This window comes from Adiantum capillus-veneris, chromosome 2 (assembly GCF_014529385.1).
Source record: "Adiantum capillus-veneris isolate H3 chromosome 2, ASM1452938v2, whole genome shotgun sequence".
In the NCBI taxonomy this organism is placed as follows: domain Eukaryota; kingdom Viridiplantae; phylum Streptophyta; class Polypodiopsida; order Polypodiales; family Pteridaceae; genus Adiantum; species Adiantum capillus-veneris.
In genome coordinates, this window is record NC_140932.1 from 169,683,142 (window position 1) to 169,702,303 (window position 19,162).

Consider the following 19,162-nt stretch of genomic DNA (forward strand, 5'->3'; position numbering starts at 1 on the left):
ATTGAAGTCTTTGTGTTTTGTATGCTCCGCGATTTGCGTTGTATGCGAACTTTGCCATGCGGGAATTGTAGCGCTTCACGTGTCATTCGTCGTAAGAACACCTTTGTTGCCTTTTCACAAAAACTTATTGTTTTTGTGAAGGCTTTTGCTCACTTTGAAGCTACCTCCTTGAGGAAAAAAGAACTTTTGGAGGAAAACTTGCCTTCCTCCAAGAAGTGAAAAGGCAGGGTGAAACTACTTCCTTGAAGTTTGAAGCTTTCCCTTTCCTTCTAGCTTTCCTTTCAGTATGCTAGCTTTCCTTGTTATACACAACAAGGGTCGATAGCTTGATGGTAAATTGTTGGCCTCTTACCCTCATGGGGTGGATTCAACCCTCCTTCATGCAAGGGTTAAGCGGGCCTTCCTACGCGCATAGCCAACGGAAGCCTTCGGAGCCTCGGTGCCGTCGAGTTGCTGATCGAGTTTGCCTTGGTCACCCGCCTTGGTTGCCCGCTGTGGAGGGTGTAGGTGGGGCGTTCGCGGTCGGCTGTCGCTGTCTGTGGAACATGGGAGAGAAGCAGCGCATCGCACGCACATGCAACCCGGTTTTCACCTCCTCCCAAAAATAGCTCGGATACCAGCGAGAGGTTGGTGGTAATGTGTGTGCTAGTCTCCACCCAACTGTGCTACCGCGATCGGCTGTCGCTGTCTGTCCGCACGCGCTTTGCACAGAAATTGTGCCTATCTTTTTTTTGTTGCACAGCAGAGACGTTGTTGTCTGTGGAACGTGGGAGAGAAGCAACGCGTGGCACGCACATGCAACTCGCTTTTCACCTCCTCCCAAAAATAGCTCGGATACGAGTAAAAGGGCGGTGGTAATGCTTGTGCTAGTCTCCACCTGACCGTGCTATTTTATAGCCTCTCCCTAGCGTACACACTGTCCGGACATGCCGGTGGCCTTGCCCATAGGACCCATGTCCATACAAACAGTTTGGTAAAGAGTGGCATGGACAGGATCATCAACATCATGGAGCTCAATTTCAAACCTATTTCCGTGGGAGTGACAATAGGTTGGCAATCCTCAAGTCCAAACTTAGATAGCAATGTATCTATGTAGCTTGTCTAGCACAAGGCAACATCACCATCACAATGCTTAAACTGTATGCCCAAGTAATGATGCAACATTCCTAAATCTTTCATCTCGAAAGTCGCATTCAAATCAGCCTTAAATTCAACATTATGTCCCTCATTTGGACAAGTGATAAAAAAATCATCCACGTATAGAACAACAATAAGAAGTACAACGTCCTCACATTTTACATACAAAAGTGCCTTTTGTTGGACTGTTACAAAAGTCTCATTTAACCAAATGAGTGTCAGATTTTGCATACCAAAAGCACCAGGAGATTGCTTCAACCCATACAAAGCTTTCTTACATCTGCACACTTTATCTTCCTTTAATGACAAAACCGCGAGGCTGCGTTACATAAACTTCCTCAAATATGTCACCATTCAAGAAAGCGGAACAATATCTGATTGATGTACATCCCATCTAAAGTTGCCAATGCACATAGAAAATGCACAGTAGTCATACGACAAGTGGGAGCAAAAGTTTCTTCATAATCTATGACTTTTTGATGTGCATGGCCCTTTGCAACAAGTCAAGCCTTATAGCGATCAATCTCACCATCTGTCTTACGTTTCAACTTGTAAACGCACTTTGTACCAATGGGGTTTTTTCGAGGAGGCAAATCACATAAAGTCCATGTGTCATTTTCTATAAGTGCATCATATTCTGATTGCATGGTAGCCATCCAATTTTCTAAATTCTGCGCTTCATCAAAAGACAAAGGTTCTCAACATCACATAAGCTAGAAACAGCCAAAGTATAACAATCTTAAGCATAAGATGCATGGCGAGAACATAAACGAATATGACTAGACAAAGGTGCATCCAATTAACTGTCACGCAAAGTATGCACCACCCATTTTGGCATACCTCTAGCCAGCTCATTCTCAACCCTTTCCACATCAAGTACATCATGTACATCTGCATCACTAATAGGCTAATTTGTAACATTTTTAGAAACCCCCATAGGGTGTACATTTGCATTCAAATTTCCACCACTAAAAAGAGGCAACATGTACATGTATATCATGTACATCTGCATAATAATCGGCTGATCTATAACATTTTCAGAAACCCCCATAGGCTATACATTTGCATTCTAATTTACATTCAGATTTCCACCACTGAAAAGAGGCAAGGGCTAAACAAAATCTTCCACAAACACAACTTCCCGTGAAACCAAGATACGCTTTGTTTGTGGATGGTACAACTTGTAACCTTTGCTTTCAGCACTATAACAAGAAAAAATGCATTTGATAGCCTTATCATCCAAATTTTTGCGTTGCGTTTAAGGCACCAAAGAATAAGCCAAACATTCAAAAAAGTTATGTGATCAATAGATGGCTTTTGATCATGCCATGCTTCATAAGGAGTCCTAGACTGCAAAGCTTTCATAGGACACTTGTTAAGTACATAAGTAGCACACATGATGGCCTCAAGCCAAAAAGAATGTGGCAAAGCTTAACTCTTGACCATACATCGTGCCATCTACATAAATGACCTATTTTTTGTCTCAGCAACACCATTTTGTTGAGGTGTATACGGCACTGCACATTGGTGTTTTATCCCACGACTAGCCAGAAATGCATTAAATTCATGAGACATATACCCCCCTCCTTGATCAGAACGGAGGGTGCCCATAGTACATTTAGAGACATTTTCAGCCATAGTAAGTAATTGCTTGAACCACATACACACTTCAGATATTTGCTTTAAGCAGATATACCCATGCATGCCTAGAGTAATCATCAATGAAAGTCACAAAGTAAAGGTAATTGCCCAAGGATGGAGTTCGCATGGGCCCACAAACATCACTATGCACAAGCTGCAACCTGCATATAGCCCTAATTGAACTATTCTTTGGAAACTTCGAATGCTGCATCTTACCCAAAATACATCCTTCACAAACATGCTTCAAGAGGTAGCAAAGAAGCAACCATATCAAATTTCTGCAAACGCAACAAACTAACAAAATTCAGATGCTCAAAACGTGCATGCTAAAGTTTTGTATCTAAAACAACCTTTGAATCCGCAACTGCATTTGCAAAATTTTACTTACACTTGTCATACAAAATGAGCTTATACATCGCATGACATAGGAAAGTTTCCATTTCATCTTCCTCATGCATAATCTTTGGCTCCAGCTCTTTATGCAACAATGCAATTTTAGCTTCATTGCGACTTGCATAAAGATCAGCTAGTATATCCAGGCCTATTTTGTAGATTTAGCTGAACAAATGTGAGAAGTAATAGTGCACTTCACAAATAATGTAATCAATGCATAAGCCTATGCATCTCTTCCATCCCAATGAGCCTGCTCAGCCATAGGCAAAACAACTTTAGCAGCATCAATTTTGCCACCAAAAAATGCAGCATCCTCAACATCGCCTGTATCCACAGAACCATGACGTACATCGATGCCCTGCACAAGATTTCAAATTCCCTTTGACACAAGAACATGTTGCATCATGTAAGCCCACATTGGGTAATTGTCCCCATCCAATCTATCCAACAGTAAACATCTTGAACATATCTGTGTTGTTATCAGCCATGGTGAACGTCTGCAGTTGATGTGAAAACTGCCCAAAAAGAGGAGAAACGAAGCGGGACTAATGCGTGCTATATAACACAACCCAAAGAAGACTACAAGGGACTTGTTATGCAAAAAATGTGCATGACAAAAGTTTTTCACAAAAGGACAAATTTGCCTACGCAGTACTGCTTGTAGCGGAAACGGAGGCCGAAATGAGCGCGATGGAAAATCTGAGCAACTAAGCTCGGGAGGATGCGACCTACTCTAATACCAATTGTTGAAAATAGTGTTGGAGGGAAATACACACAGCTTGGAGAAGACAAAGGAAGCTCAAGGAACACAACAGAGAGTAGTATTTACTTAGTGTTCAATAGAAAGATAAGATAGCCCTAGAGTGAGGGTGTGTATACAATGCACGGGGGAAAAGACCTCCTAGTGAGGGAAAACATGCATGGGCGGTCCTAAGTGTGTTCACAGACATCACTACCACATGTATACGGTAACATATATGCTTATGTGACCTTTGAGACGTGCACCTAGCCATTTGTTGCTGCTACGTAAGTAGCAACAGTTTTAGTGTTGACTGTTCATTTCTATTATCAAGTATTGTTATTAGTTTTCTACTTTGTGAATTGTAAAATTTCTCTCTTTAATTACCCATTATGAATGCTCCATCAATCATGCCACCCTAACCCTAAATTTTCAACTGGTATCAAAGACACATAGTGGTTGATAATTTACAAATCACACCTTAGATCAATAGTTTAATTATTCCCTAATCAACATCCTAATTCTCCATGGATGGGACATTCTTCGTGCATTCTAATGAGCCACTACCCTCCATGGACCGATTAGGATTGATCAAGGAGATTGTAGGTGGCATGTGCATTTAGTTCTTGCATCACTGGAGCATTACTTCTGTGCTAGATTGATTGGGGCACCTCTTTTTTTTACTCGATCAATTGCTTTATCAACTTCCCTCCTTTTAAGTTTGCATTTTGATCATAGCTTTGCATATTTTAATCCTCTAACTTCTCTCCTTAAGCTCATAATCAAAGCATTTTGTGTGTGTGTGTGTGTGTGTGTATGTGAAATCCTCTCATCCTCAACTTTCGGAAGAGCCATAGAGCACAAAATTTGAGCCTCATTAGGACCACTAATTATTTACTATAATTGGGTGTATGTCTATTTTGCTGTATTAAACTTAATACACGTACACAAAAGAACATAAAGTTCAAAAGACAACTGGCTTTAGATAATAGGAAAGAGATTTGTACAAAAAAGACTCAGTCCTAGATTCATTTTTGTACAATATAATAAGAATGAAGCATCATTCTAAAGATCCTATAAATAAAAATATGGAGTTGTGACAATCATCCATGTTAAATTGGTAGGGTTCTTCCAAGTCGAATAGCTAAAAAGCTAAAAAAAAGTAAAGATAGAATTCTCACTTGCATCCATATAAGCAAGACAACAGATTCATTAGCCTTGAATACATATTACAGGTGTTGACAAACCTATTAGTTGTTATCCTTGTCCTACTTAAAAATATTTCAACTTGAACTACTTTTTGAAATAAATATATTGCTTTTATTGTTATGTGGAACCAAAGGGCATCACCTCCTTCTGATTCAAGTGGCATAGCCACAATTATCAGTAAATTTTTTAACTTAAACACATATCTAAAATAAATTTAGAGTAAACAGTAGTATAAACTATCAAAAGGCCATCACCCCTTCTAATGCAAGTGGCCAAGTTTAAACCATATATTCCCAAAGAAATTTTAACTGGATCAGAAGGCCATCACGCCCTTCTGATTCAAGTGGCATAACCAAAGTTACCAGTATTTTTTCTTTCAAATCAAGTTGGGTTACTTATTAAAGTTATTCATAATTATGGTTTTTTTTAAAATCTTGTACTTATCTTTACAGCATGATTTTTTTTAAACTTTTAAATTGTGTGGATCAGAAGGCCATCACCCCCTTTGGATTCAAGTGATATAACAAAAGTAATCAAAAGTTTTTCTACCAAATCAAATCAGCTTACCTACTGATAAGTTTTTTTATAATTAATCTTTCAATGCAGTTATTTTCAGCATCCACTTAAAGTCACGTGAGAAAAGACCATGCTTCTAAAAGTCACTGTATAATAGTCATCATGCTTCAATTTATTCAAAGCAATATGAAGCAAAGCATCGACACTTGTTTGCCAAAGTCCCAAGTAGAATTTTATATGCCTTGAAGGCCTATCACCATTTTTCAATGAATAAATATCAAGACCTCTATCAGGCAAAAGACCAACAATAGCTAGAGTCAAAATTTCAGGTCAAGACACCATAAAAGATTACCAAGTCTTCAACCTAAAGTAAAAATCAAATTCCAGTAAGACCATATCTTGCTTTGAAGTGCAAAGAGAATATCACATCAATCAACTTAATGCAGCCCAACATGGCTCACCAATTTACTAACAAAAGGTCATTGCTTTAAAGATTTTATAACTGACACTGTTCCTAATTATTTAGCCATATCAGCATATTACCAGTGTCAAGTTTCTCAAATCATCAAGGCCAACCTTACATTCATAAGTTATACGTGGTTGTTTTAAATATGTACGTCTTTATATAAAAAATCCAACAAGAGACCGTTACCATGAAAATATCAATATCAAAGTAGAATCCACACCCTATCAGAGAAATATCCTCAGGGCTGAATTGCCATGAAAATAAGCATCATAAAAGCACCAATATACAGAGATCCGATGGATTCAAGGCCCCATTCAACATGTTAAGAATTGAGCATCACAATCTATATTATCAAGATTCTCAAACCATCACGGCCAAGCATTCAACCATAAGTTCTAGCCTAAGTGTTCACAAATATGCCAAGTTAAACATGAGCAATGATTGTATCAATTAAGGCAAAAACTAGAACCTGCATTATAGAGGTCGTGTTTCAAGTATCAAAGTACAACATAGGATTTATATAAAGCAGTCCTAAAGTCTTAGCCTCACCAACATGTCTTTTTTTACCACAAACATATCGTATTGAGAGGTCCAACCATGGCAATCATCAGAAAAAGTAAAACCCTAGTTCAATTTATAACAAAAAATCATGACAATTGGTAAGGCATGAGTACAAGATAAAACCTGTGAGCGATGGATTGCTTCGCCATCAAAAGTAAAAAATTCCCTTTAAGTCATTAAACTGCATGCTCATAATACCCAATGGATTTTTGAAAAAACTGTGAAGAGGTAATGTAACCATCAAGCTCTCAATTTAAGCAGAGAACACTTGTCACAACATATTATCTCTAATAGCCACTCTCTTTCATTGCAAGATGAAAAGATGCACAACAAATAACCATATTCAATCACCTTGAATACTATTGCAAGGCTAAGTAAGGAAACAAAACCCTCACTTGTAACATAGATGTTATAAATGGGTTGAAGACGATTCCAGCTGGTCACAAATCCCAAGCTGCCTCAGTCGTCCTCGATTAGTGGTGCTATGAGGGGAGGCTAGTTGGCACCAAAGGGTGGGAGCCTAGGTTGGTATCAAGCCCTAATACACCAAGTAATGGTGGGAAGGAGTATCGTCATTTCAATAGAGGGAGAGGGAGACCAGAGCTAGCTCATCGATCAAGTTGTAGGCTAGAACATGGAATAGAGTGAGAGAGAGAGAGTACAAAAATTTTAAGGTAAGATATGCAGGTTCAACATTAAACTCATCGAAGCTTGACAGTGGTTCGACACAGGGAGAGAGCACGCAGAGAGGAAAAAAAATTATGCTTGTGGCAATAGAAAGGCATTTACACAGTACACCCTCATAAATGCGGTAGGTGAGGGAGTTCCCACCAAATTGGAAAATATGTATCACTTTATTTTAAACCGGTAGGTTCCCACTGCATGTGGGTAATGGCAAGTAAATGAACAAACGAAAACACCCCATAGGTCATGGTAAACAACCAAAATCAATATACCTACTAGATTTAATAGCGAGAATCTCCCATTAAGACAATGTGGGTTAAATATTCAAGGTGTGCACTAACAAGACAATATAACCTACTGGCACATCTAGTAAATAAAAGCCAACCATAGTAGCTGTAGAATAGTATGATGAAGCAGATATTCAGTGTAAGTATAGTGACTAATACAGACTATTGGCACAATGTAGTCGGGGTGTAGCAATTAAAGCCTAGTGAAGCAACCCCACGCATTAGCTCCATCACGCAAAAGAGGGCGATATTTCTCCCATAGAAGCAAAGCAGGTTAAATATCCATAGTAACGATCCACATGACATAATAGTGTGTGTCTCTTTCAGAGATGAAGCAGTCAAAACGAAATAGAGTGACCGAGTCTGTGTGTGTCCTCAAAGCCAAGAAAGATGATCACGTGACCTAGGAGGAAAAGGCCATTTAAAGTGACAATATAATCATTAGTGCCAACAAGCCTAACATAAGCCTAGCAGAAGCTATGCTCTCCTATAGAGGAGAGTACATAGTAACTATAAAACATAGAGATAAGCATTCTTCTCAAGCCATATGGGGGGTCCTATCTAGGCAGGTCATTAGGCTAGGCTAAGTATGGTGACAAAGTGTGTGTGTGCGTGTGTGTGTGTGTTGTGGTAAAGCTCTATCAAATCCAATTCATATAACCCAAATTCAAAAGGCTTATCACTTTAAATCAAGTGGGCTTGGTGGTTTAAAGGGTTGACCCCATATTTAGGAGGAACCTTGTTCATGGGCTCAATTCGACTCCTTTTGAAGGGCGCATGGCGAACGAAATTCTCTAGAATTTAAAAGGGACTCATAAAGACAAGTCGTGTCCGTGAGAGATTGTTATTGCACAGAAACTCTTTGTCTGTGAGAGATTATTATCGTGCAGAAAGTCTTTGTCCATGAGAGATTGTTAACGTGTAGAAACTCTTTGTCTACCATCCGGACTTGAAGCCATCCTCTCAAGTCTGCCCTAAGTCAATTTCAACTCTATAGGTCACTATTCCCACTCCCATCCAACCTATTCAACCTCTGCTCAACCCTCGTAGTGGAGGAGTCCCACGACAATACACACAAAATGCCCCAAACTAGCACTACTTTTACTTTGGAGCGGGTTTGGAGGATTTTCACATGACCACAACAGAGCCTCCCTAGCAAGGCCTCTTCTCTAGGGGATTTTTCCATAAACCCTATAACAGCCAAACCCTGCAGTTGCCAAGTGTCCACAAAGCCTTTGAGGAGTTTCACATCAAGCTTCAAGGAAGAGATCACACAAAGCAACAAAAGGCCCTAAAACTCCAAATTGAGCATGTGAAGGAGTCTTTCAAGCTTCACAAAAGACTTCAAGATTATGGAGTTCAAAGGCCTCTTTTGAGCTTCAAGCTCTCTTTGCACACTTCAAGAAATGAGGATTCCAAGCTCTCTTCGTACAATTCAAGCAAAGATGATGTCATGCTCTCCCCCCCCCCCCCCCCCCCCCTTTTAGGAACTCCGAAAAATTTAGTTGGATGCCATAGTAATCCTTGTAATGCATGTCATTACGATAAGCTTACTCGAGTGCAATTGTAAAGAGGCTAGACACTTTCATTAGCACACTGCAGTGTCAAAGGTCATCCACCAACAAAATGCCACGATAGTAGCAACAACAACAGAGACAGAGGCAAAGTCAACCTTGTAGAGGATGAAGACAAAGACGAAGATCTGGAGGAGGAGAATTGTCTCCATGTATGTGCCACCCCTGATCACTACAAAAACTTTTTTGATGTACTATAAATATGGATGGTCTTCCGTCTTCTTTGTTGAAGGGGAGGATTCTTTAGTCTGTCACTATATCACCTGAGACCTACTTTTAGTCTGTGTGACTATCCCTCGCCTATTTGACTACTTCAGTCTATGTGACTACTAGCTTATGTGGCATTGAGTCTTGATCAATCTTGCTTCAACATAGTTCGAAGGCCAAGGGTAGGATTGTTGGGATTATGGCCTTTGGCCTAGACCTCGCAAACTCTATTGACGTTATCTATTGTACATTCAACAATCCAAATCATCTTGTGAGCATGTGAGGGTATATGGCCTAGCACACATGGCATGGTGAGGTGCACAAGAGTTCAAAGCTAATCCTATTCACCCCTATAATGTGGAGCCACTCTTACCCTTTGGGAGTTGCCCATTGACCGTTGGGAAAGACGCTTATACGACCCTTGAGAGATGCACTTAGCCATATGCTGCTACTACTTGGAGTATCCACTCATTATACACACTTTTAGTGTTGATTGTTCAATTTTATGAAGACTACACTAAGGATGCTACCCTAAACCCGATCTTTCACCAACCAATCCTCAAAGCATTGCATAAAATATATAGAATCAAATATGGCAAATGTAAAGTGCCATAAAACCCACAACTATGTATGCCACAACCAAATGCATTCACACCTATAGATTCTGCTTCATGGAATATCCTCCTTGTTTGTTAAGTATAAGCATAGAAAACCTTGATGGCAGAAGTCCTTGAGCAATGAGTTCAAGACACCTAGTCTCAAAAAACATTATTTTATTGGCATGATAGGGTCACATTACATGGCCTTGAACATACAATTTTGTTTTGTCCCATCCATAGGCACAAATCTCAGTTGTCCAAGACAACTCTGTTGTTGTATATTTTTGGGTTGCTTTTTGCAATTATTTGGGTATTTTTTGATTTACTTGAAGATTTTCCTTCATTTTGCATTAAAACTTCTAAAATTATAATGATTCTCATATTCAAAAATTGAGAGCAAACAAAGAATCTTAATCTATGTGGAATATGTAAAGAGTTTGGAGGGAAGAAGTAATGTTGTCAAGCCTTTCAAGAGGCCAGGCCACCTATGCAAAACAATGATAGTTTGGTCATATAGAGTTAGAATTGAGAAATTTATGATCTATAGAGTAAGTATACATATGGATAGGATCCATGGGTATGAGAGTGTGCAATCATCTAGAGTCTCGAGACACTTATACACTAGAGATTGGAAACTACCCTCATTTTCACTTTTACCTATGTGCATGCATGCACGCGCGCACATGCGTGCGCGCGTGTGTGTGTGTATGTGTGTGTGTGTGTGTGTGTGTGAGAGAGAGAGAGAGAGAGAGAGAGAGAGAGAGAGAGAGAGAGAGAGAGAGAGAGAGAGAGAGAACTACATAAAAGAGCGAATGCCACATAAAAGATCTTTGTGTAGTCTACACACATCTGATCCATGTGGGTTCTAGGGTAAAGGGGCCAATAAGGGGACGGGTACCAGAACAAAGCTGCACCTCCCCCCAATTTAGAGCCAAAAAAATGGAATATGCTTGGAATCTTGGTGATGTGTCCTTCTTTGATTTGCTGAAAAACTGATTATTACTGGGTCTTGCTTGTCTCTAACACGTGAGAAGCTTCATTTTGCATTGGGAAATGCGCTACGCTATGTATTATTCTGCAATCGTAGGCAGATTGTGCTCAGATTTTTGCTATGAAACCCTCTCTTCAACGCGCATCTTTTGCACCTCCTCCGACTCAAATCTGATAACGGGGGAGGGAGCTATGGCCAACTCCTCTTAGCTGGTCCACCACTGGCCCCTTTACCCTAGATGCAAGCTCTACCTTGGGAATAAAATCTTTGGTGAAAGGTTTTATCAAGTTTCAATTTTGTACATGCACACCCTACACATGGGAGGAAAGCACACATGGCCTTTGACAAAGCCAAACATATCCAAACTAAAAACTAAGAATAGTAGTGCGTAGATAGAGATTAGGGGAGCACTTGCCAATTCAAGGAGAAATAAACCTTGCAATCCGCCCATGACTTAAATCACTATTACACATTTAGAAATAATTATTGTTTGTACAACAACACACTAATTTCTTCCAATTGCATGTAGGTATTTCACCACAAAAACTAGAGTTTGAATTTTGGTGAAATTTAAATTGCAAGCATAGTAATTTTAGATTGACAAATAAATGGGCCCTTGTAATCATTCTCATCCACCAGAAACATGCCTCCTGATTTTTCCTCCACTATGGTCACATGAGGAGAAGCATGAAACATATTCTAACTATTCATGGGGCGGGGTTTGCAACTATACTAAAATCTAGGTAGGGAAGCAATAGATTTGTTAGATTTTTGAGCAGCTTTAAGGTGGAGTTTCTGTTGCTAGAAGTGGGGAGTGCCATCATCTCTCATGTATGGGTTGGGCCACACTATGCACTCTCAACCATCAGTGCCAGACATCTTACAGGTGACGTCCATTCAGGTGCATGTAAGGGTGGGTTCAGACGATTGCACCGACAAACTCCTTCGGTTCTCATTGCTCTGCCCTTCAAGTTCACATGGGACGAAAACCCTGAACCACAATGTAATGACACAAAGCATGTACAACAACAAGGGATAGCCGCTAGGTTGATCGTGGGGCTGGCAACCTGCTGCGCAAAGATCAACTCAACTATTCCACGTTTCATGCTGAAAAGTAGCTCGACAATGGGTTTCTTTCCGGGGGGGGGGGGAGGGCAGGGAGACTTGCCCAATCTAAAGAAGTCTTTCTTTCTGTTTACCCAATAGGTGTGTGCCACTAAGGACTCACACCTCTACCTCACAGTCTACCTTTGCCTTGTCTGAACCCAACCTAATTGGTGCAAACAAGCTTGTGTGCGACCATGCTGTTACTCTAGTGTAAAGTTTTTTGGGATAACCTCGAGTTTTTTGGTGGGTCTAAAGAAGTCTTTCTTTCTGTTTACCCAATAGGTGTGTGCCACTAAGGACTCACACCTCTACCTCACAGTCTACCTTTGCCTTGTCTGAACCCAACCTAATTGGTGCAAACAAGCTTGTGTGCGACCATGCTGTTACTCTAGTGTAAAGTTTTTGGGGATAACCTCGAGGCTTCACCTTGTTGTGTACAAGTTGACAACTTTGTCAGAGGTGGCAACACGATACACGTCGGGACAAACCCGTCGCTAAGAGAGAGACTCGAGCTCTAGAGAGAGAGAGTGGAGATTATGAAGAAGATTAATGACATAGAAAGTGCGCACGCGCCACGAGAGGTCAATGTACAATCTATGATTACAATCTCAATTCTCAAGCGGAGACCCCAATTATACTGAATAGGCTCTTGCGGCTATGGAGGAGGTCCTACTGTCTGTGGGAGCCTTCTATAATTGCGTAGATACGCGCGTTTCCACCTGGTTCATGAACTTGCTTCATCACTTGGGCGTGCACCTTACCAGCAGTCCCCTCACAAGGGGCCTCCCGACAGTAGACAGCCCTACCCCTGTCCTGCTTGCCGTTGTCACCTACATCAGTATTGTCCTACCGGGTCTTTTATGGATTCGTGCCTCCAATGCCAAACCCCGCCTCCATGAGCCGTTCCTCTTGCAAGCTCTCGTCATCCTCCACAACCTCTTTTGTGTCTGCCTGAGCCTGTACATGTGCCTCGGCATTGCATTTCGAGCTTTTCAACTCAAGTAAGTACGAATAAGTACTTACAACTACATGCAGTTACATGTGAGGAATGTGGTTGTTATACTGGCAAGTTATGCGATGTTGGAATGAGTGTGATGGCTGACCGCACTTAGTACTGTTTTACATACAATACATTGCATGTGTGTATCAGGGCGTATGTGATGACTGGCATTGTCAAAGTAGTAATGCACAAAAAATGCTGCATTTGCATTGTTGAATTGACCGTCAGATGGGTATCAGATTGTCAAGCAATACAAAGCTCCTTCAAATTTGTTGAGTGCTTTGATTTCTCTTTATGGCATGAGAGTTCTTAAGGTGAAAGAAGGTAGCATTGGCCCAAGAGCCTACCATTGCTTTTCACAATGCCATGATACGTTATTTAAATGTGTAGGTATACTTTGTGGGGCAATGCATACGATCCAAACGAGACTACGGTAAAGCCTGGCTTGCTATAGGATTTGATTTCAACAAGATATTTTGTAATTTTTTTTTGTCACCTATGACATAATTTGTGCTCTGGCAAGGTGTAATGGAGATTTGTTTTGCAGATGGCACGTTATATTTATATCTTCTACATGTCAAAGTACATCGAATTGATGGATACGGTGAGACAAGCTCTTACATGTTAATATTATTCTCAAAGGAATTTAACCACTGCATCTCTTTCCAACAGATTATAATGCTCTTGAAACGCAATGTGCGGCAAGTGACCGTGCTTCATGTTTATCATCACATGTCTGTCGCTGTAATTTGGTGGATACTATCGCATCATGCACCGGGTGGCGATGGTATGGATTATTTTACCTTTATTACAACGTCTTGGTTATTTCAATGTGCTGCTCCATGATTGAGTCAGCGATTGATATTTAATGAGGAGTAGGGGGTTGACTGGATGATAGGTTTGCTTTTCTCCTTGGTCCTTAATTTTATTCTGTTAAGGAAGCTTATCTGTGGGAGTGCTGTGATATCTAATTAGGCTTTATAATGTTGCAAAGATCTTGCATAAAGGTCACAAAGCTCGACAATTTTTTTGATTATCCAAGGTCTTTGTCCAGCTTATTTTTCAGGAGCAATCAACTCAGGGGTGCATGTGTTAATGTACACATATTATCTTCTCTCTGCTCTTCTTCGAAGTAATGAAAAGGTCCGGCAAAAGTACCTATTTTGGGGAAGGTACACCTTGTTGATACTTCATTGTGAAAATTAGACACATTGGTTATGTTGAACCTCACATTTTTGTGTGTTGCATTGCTGAGTTCAAGCAAACCTTACTTCTAGTCTACCTTTGATTTTCAGGTATCTAACTCAAATTCAAATGACACAATTTATTTTTAACTGGATTCAAGCATCCTACTGCATCCTCGTTCAAGCTCCCTACCCGCAATTTTTGTACAAGGTTGGTATCATTTTCGTGTAGATTCTGATTACATGTTATGGAAATACGGGACTGGATCACGACAACTGTCGCTTTCATCAGCCGCACTTTTGTTTATCTCCAGCCGTTTCAATGTTCGCTGTCTAGTTCAGGGTTTCTCAGCACAGAGATTTTTGTTCCCCAGAGGCCGAAACTAATGAAATAAAGTTGCAGAGATTGCATGTTGAGCTTTGGTGGCAGCACGCTTTTTGCAACACTTGCACCTTCGAATCTGTGGTTTTGCGTTCTTTTACTGCTCGACACGTTCGATGATTTAACATTGCTGGAGGAAGGGATGCTTGCAAACAGGAGCTTGTCCCACTCACATTGTTCATGTTCTTTACTCGAGTACAGAGAGCTTGAACTTGACCTCAAAACCCTCTTTGAAAGTACTGCAGTATTCAATCGTAGACATTCTTTGCTCGGGTAACAAAGTGACAGGTTTGCAAAAGGATGGTAGAAAGACAGGCTTTAGAATTGTTGAGTTGAAAGAGATGGTTTCATGTGTATAAGGTGCTTTGGATACTTTCTTGCACATACACATATGTTCTCAGTGGCGGCAACATTCCGGATGGAGGACTCAGACCTTCCGCCTCAGAGAGATTATGTAGCCCTCGTGCCTGCCCCTGTTGAGCCCACCATTCCGCTCTCTCTATCGCTTAGAAAAGAAATTGAGCCTAGAATATAGGGCGACCTCAGTTACCGCAGGATTGTTGGCATGCGCCCTGGCAGAGGGGAAGTTCAGGATTTGGTGCAGGACGGCGTAGTGGAAAAGGTGGGAAAGATCATGGATGCGTAGATTCTTTGCCAGGGGTAGCTTACATGTAGTTTGAAGGGCAAGATATGGTGGCCATGCTGCTTCGTATGAGCCCCGTGGCTTTGAGGGCTGCACAGGCATACTTTCGACATTGGCACCATGGTTTTGATCCTGCAGTTGATGTGATTGCGAACAAGGCAGAACTCCCAGTTTCCGTCTGTTTTTTGGGTTTGTGCCATGAGTACCTCTCCTTGCTTCCTTGGATGGGGGATCTCATTCGGTCTTATGTTGAGTCCTCCAGGACTTCTGCTTTTGTACTCGCTAAGGCAGCACGGACTCCGGATCCCTACCATTCAAGTTTTGGTTCAAGATTCCCACGCTCTCTCAAAGGATATTCTTCTTCTGAATGGTGGTGATGGATGTCGAAGTGTGCACACACACACACACACACACACACAGAGAGAGAGAGAGAGAGAGAGAGAGAGAGAGAGAGAGAGAGAGAGAGAGAGAGAGAGAGAGAGAGAGAGAGAGAGAGAGAGAGAGAGAGAGAGAGAGAGAGAGAGAGAGAGAGAGAGAGAGAGAGAGAGAGAGAGAGAGAGAGATGAAATGTTATATTAACGTCTTCAGAAGGCCAGAATGACCTATGAGACCAGAAAGTTACAATGTGGTGGATCTGATTCAAAGTCAGAGTAACAAAAATGACAAAATAAAATAAAATGACATAATAAAATGCTATGGAATCCGAAACAGCTAGGTGTGAAAAGCTAGGCGGGATAAGTAAATCATAGATCACAAAAGATCCAGCATCGGTCGCTGGCGGATCTCATCAATCTCCTCCATGGTCAATAGAGAGAGAGAGAGAGAGAGAGAGAGAGAGAGAGAGAGAGAGAGAGAGAGAGAGAGAGAGAGAGAGAGAGAGAGAGAGAGAGAGAGAGAGAGAGAGAGAGAGAAATGAAATGTTATATTAATGTCTTCAAAAGGCCAAAATGACCTATGAGACCAATCTGTTACAAAATGGTGAATCTAATACCATGTCTGGGTACAAAAGAACTAGATACTACTACTAGAATCCATCCTCATATGCACTTTGGATATCGAGAGTATGGCTCGAATCCTCTGCTGTAGTCTCCGTCGATGCTGTGTAGCCCCTCCCCTCAATCGTGGCTGTCTGGATCTCTGTAGCTCCAATGCTTGGTTGATGAGAGTGCTGGTAGTGGTCGAATGAGTGTGGGCGGAGCTCTGCAATGATGACTGCTCCTCTGGCTGTCCCATATCTAGTGAAAATTTGTAATCTGTCTCTGGGACTGTCTCTCTCTATCTCTCCCCAGTAAAGTGTCTCTATATTTGTGTAACTCAAGTAGATATAGCCCAAGACATCTCTGATTCTCATAACTCAATACCCCATAGAAAGGACCAAAACCCTCTCTGAATAAGCAATGGAAACGACCCCGTATCTTATAGTACACTGTGCAATGACATATGTAATGTAGCTGTCTCTAGCTCTAACTGGCATAAGCGGCATATCCTGCTGTCTGTTGGTATCCCTCTAAATCTACCAGTCTGAATGAGGATGTGCGTATCTGACCAATGGCACACCGCAAACCATGAGACATATGTGTGTCCATGTAGATGGGTCGAATCACAAATCCATCTCCTGTGAGGTGGAGAAGATGCTCTCTATAGAAAGCCATGTTCGTGCCCAACTCCTGTAGCGGCTCTATCCATGTCCTCCTGGTATCCAGCTGGATCAGGTCCTGACGAATGAGTCTAGTAATCTCCACCCGTGTAAGAGACATCGAGGGTTCTGAAGGAAGTACTGGAAAGGGGGCAGCCTGTCCATGGTGAAACCATGCATCTGAAACCATGATGTTATCTGTGCATACCAACATGAAGTGTCCCCCTGAAGAGCTAACTGTCTGGAAGACTCAAGGGCCAATCTAGCATATCTGTCTCTAGTAGTATCCCACAAGCTGTGCACAAAGGAGACTGATCTGGTAAGCGCCTCAATCTCCATAGGAGGGGAAGCTAGCTTTGCTTGAATGATAGCGTGGGGTAGAGAGGCCTTGGCTTTGATCAATCGAGAGATCATAGATACCAAGGGCCTCTCCATATGTCTCCAATCATCCTGGCCTACAGAAGGTTTCGATGTCTGCACCCCATACAACATAGTTGAGGCTTCTAAGGTATCAAAGAGCCATAACTTTGTTTGAGGTTCCTGGAACTGAACCTCCGAACATATCCTCTCCAAGCCTCCCAAGGTTGCAAAAGCTCTAGTCAGCCTAGTCTCTGTTGCTCTCCCCAAAGAAAACCTCGGCCTAGTGAAGACAACCCCAATGTAAGTGTATGCATTTGTATACTCTACAATCTCTTGACCATATGTGAAAGTCGGTGCTGATCTCCTGATCCACTGTGGTGTGGTGTTAAACACCATAACCTTGGTAAAACCAAGGTTAGACAATCCACTATCCTCTGCAAATTTGTGTAATGCATCCAACTGTCGCTGCATACCCTCAGGTGAGTTAGAGATCAACACAATATCATCAACATATAACAACAATAGGATCCACGTCCCTGCCAACTGGGCACCTCTATCACCCTCTCTGTCAATGTAATCAGACACCTCATCAACATACATACCAAATAGAGTAGGAGACAATGGGCAACCTTGTTTCACCCTAATGGTGGAGTGAACTAAATCAGATATCCCCTCCGGAGTGCGTATATGTCCCATCACTAATCTGTATAGAGCCATATTCCCCCAAATCAACACTATGGGCACCCTCATCTCTTGCAGTCTGCGCATCAATCGAGCTCTCGATACCATGTCAAATGCTTTGCGGAAATCCACAAAGCTACAATAAATCTGTCTCCCATGTGACTTGCCCTCCTCAATGATGGCTTTGAGTGTCAGAATATGATCAAGAGTGGAGAAACCCCTCCTGAAACCGGCCTAGCCCTTTGCTCGTACACCCTCACCCTCTACCCAATTACTCAATTGCTGCTCAAGAATGGATGCATACAATCGTGCCAATGTGTGCCCAACCATAATAGTGCGGTAATTCCCAGGCTCTGTAGGATCACCTGCTTTGAAGATAGGCACAATAGTAGACAATCTCCAAGTCTCAGGTAACCCCCCACACATGGCACGATTGAACAACACTGCAAGAACCTCTACCAACATATTTCTAGCATGTGTGAAGTGCCCTGCTACTAGACCATCGTGATCATATGCCCTACTGGTCCTCATCCTGTCAATGGCTCTCTTTACCATCTCAGTGGTAAAGAAGGTGCTGGTAGGTGGGCATGGCTCTGTAGGATCTGGAAGGGGGTCCTGTCGAGGAATTGTATATAACGATGAGGCATACTGGCCCCACACATCAGGAGAAGTAATCACTAGTGGAGGGGAGTGCTCATGAAAGAATCGCCATGCCTCTCTTGAGTCTCTACTCAAGAACATCTGATACAAGTCTCGCAGAGTCTGGGCAAAGTAAGCTCGTTTCTTCCGTCGCACAAGGCGTCGGGAAGCAATCTCAGATTGTTTGTAAGTGATGACTCCTAAAAGAAGATCCCTCTGAAGCTGGGCTCTCATCTCTCTGCACTGCTCATCATACCAACTATTCTGGGGCATGCTCCCAGAATATCACCTCTGACCCGGTTGAGTGTGTGGGTATGCCTTTGATGCTGCACCATGCAGTGTCTCAGTCAGTAAAGTGGTGCACTCCTCCACTGAGAGGCCAGGACCAGCTGTGCATAGACGGCTATAGATCTCCTCTGTATAAAGTGAGCCTGTCTCTGTTGTAAATGTATAACGGGTATGTGACCTACCTTCTGATGTCTGGGCTGTACTATACTGAAATGAAACAGAAAATGTCAAGTGCATG

At 41.8% G+C, this 19,162-nt stretch overlaps 1 protein-coding gene across 2 annotated transcripts in view; it reads left to right on the forward strand.

The window, feature by feature from the left end:
* The first annotated feature begins 12,616 nt into the window (after positions 1-12,616).
* LOC147464058 (uncharacterized) overlaps positions 12,617-19,162 on the forward strand; it is a 49,320-nt gene continuing 42,774 nt past the window's right edge. The window contains exons 1-6 of one of the 2 annotated variants that reach the window (XM_086492587.1): positions 12,617-13,112; positions 13,502-13,544; positions 13,659-13,715; positions 13,784-13,898; positions 14,166-14,283; positions 14,407-14,506. In XM_086492587.1, coding sequence (XP_086348713.1) covers positions 12,769-13,112; positions 13,502-13,544; positions 13,659-13,715; positions 13,784-13,898; positions 14,166-14,283; positions 14,407-14,506 — 777 coding nt within the window. In that variant the 5' untranslated portion in view covers positions 12,617-12,768. The remainder of the gene's footprint in view (positions 13,113-13,501; positions 13,545-13,658; positions 13,716-13,783; positions 13,899-14,165; positions 14,284-14,406; positions 14,507-19,162) is intronic. The other variant, XM_086492596.1, reaches the window with a different exon arrangement.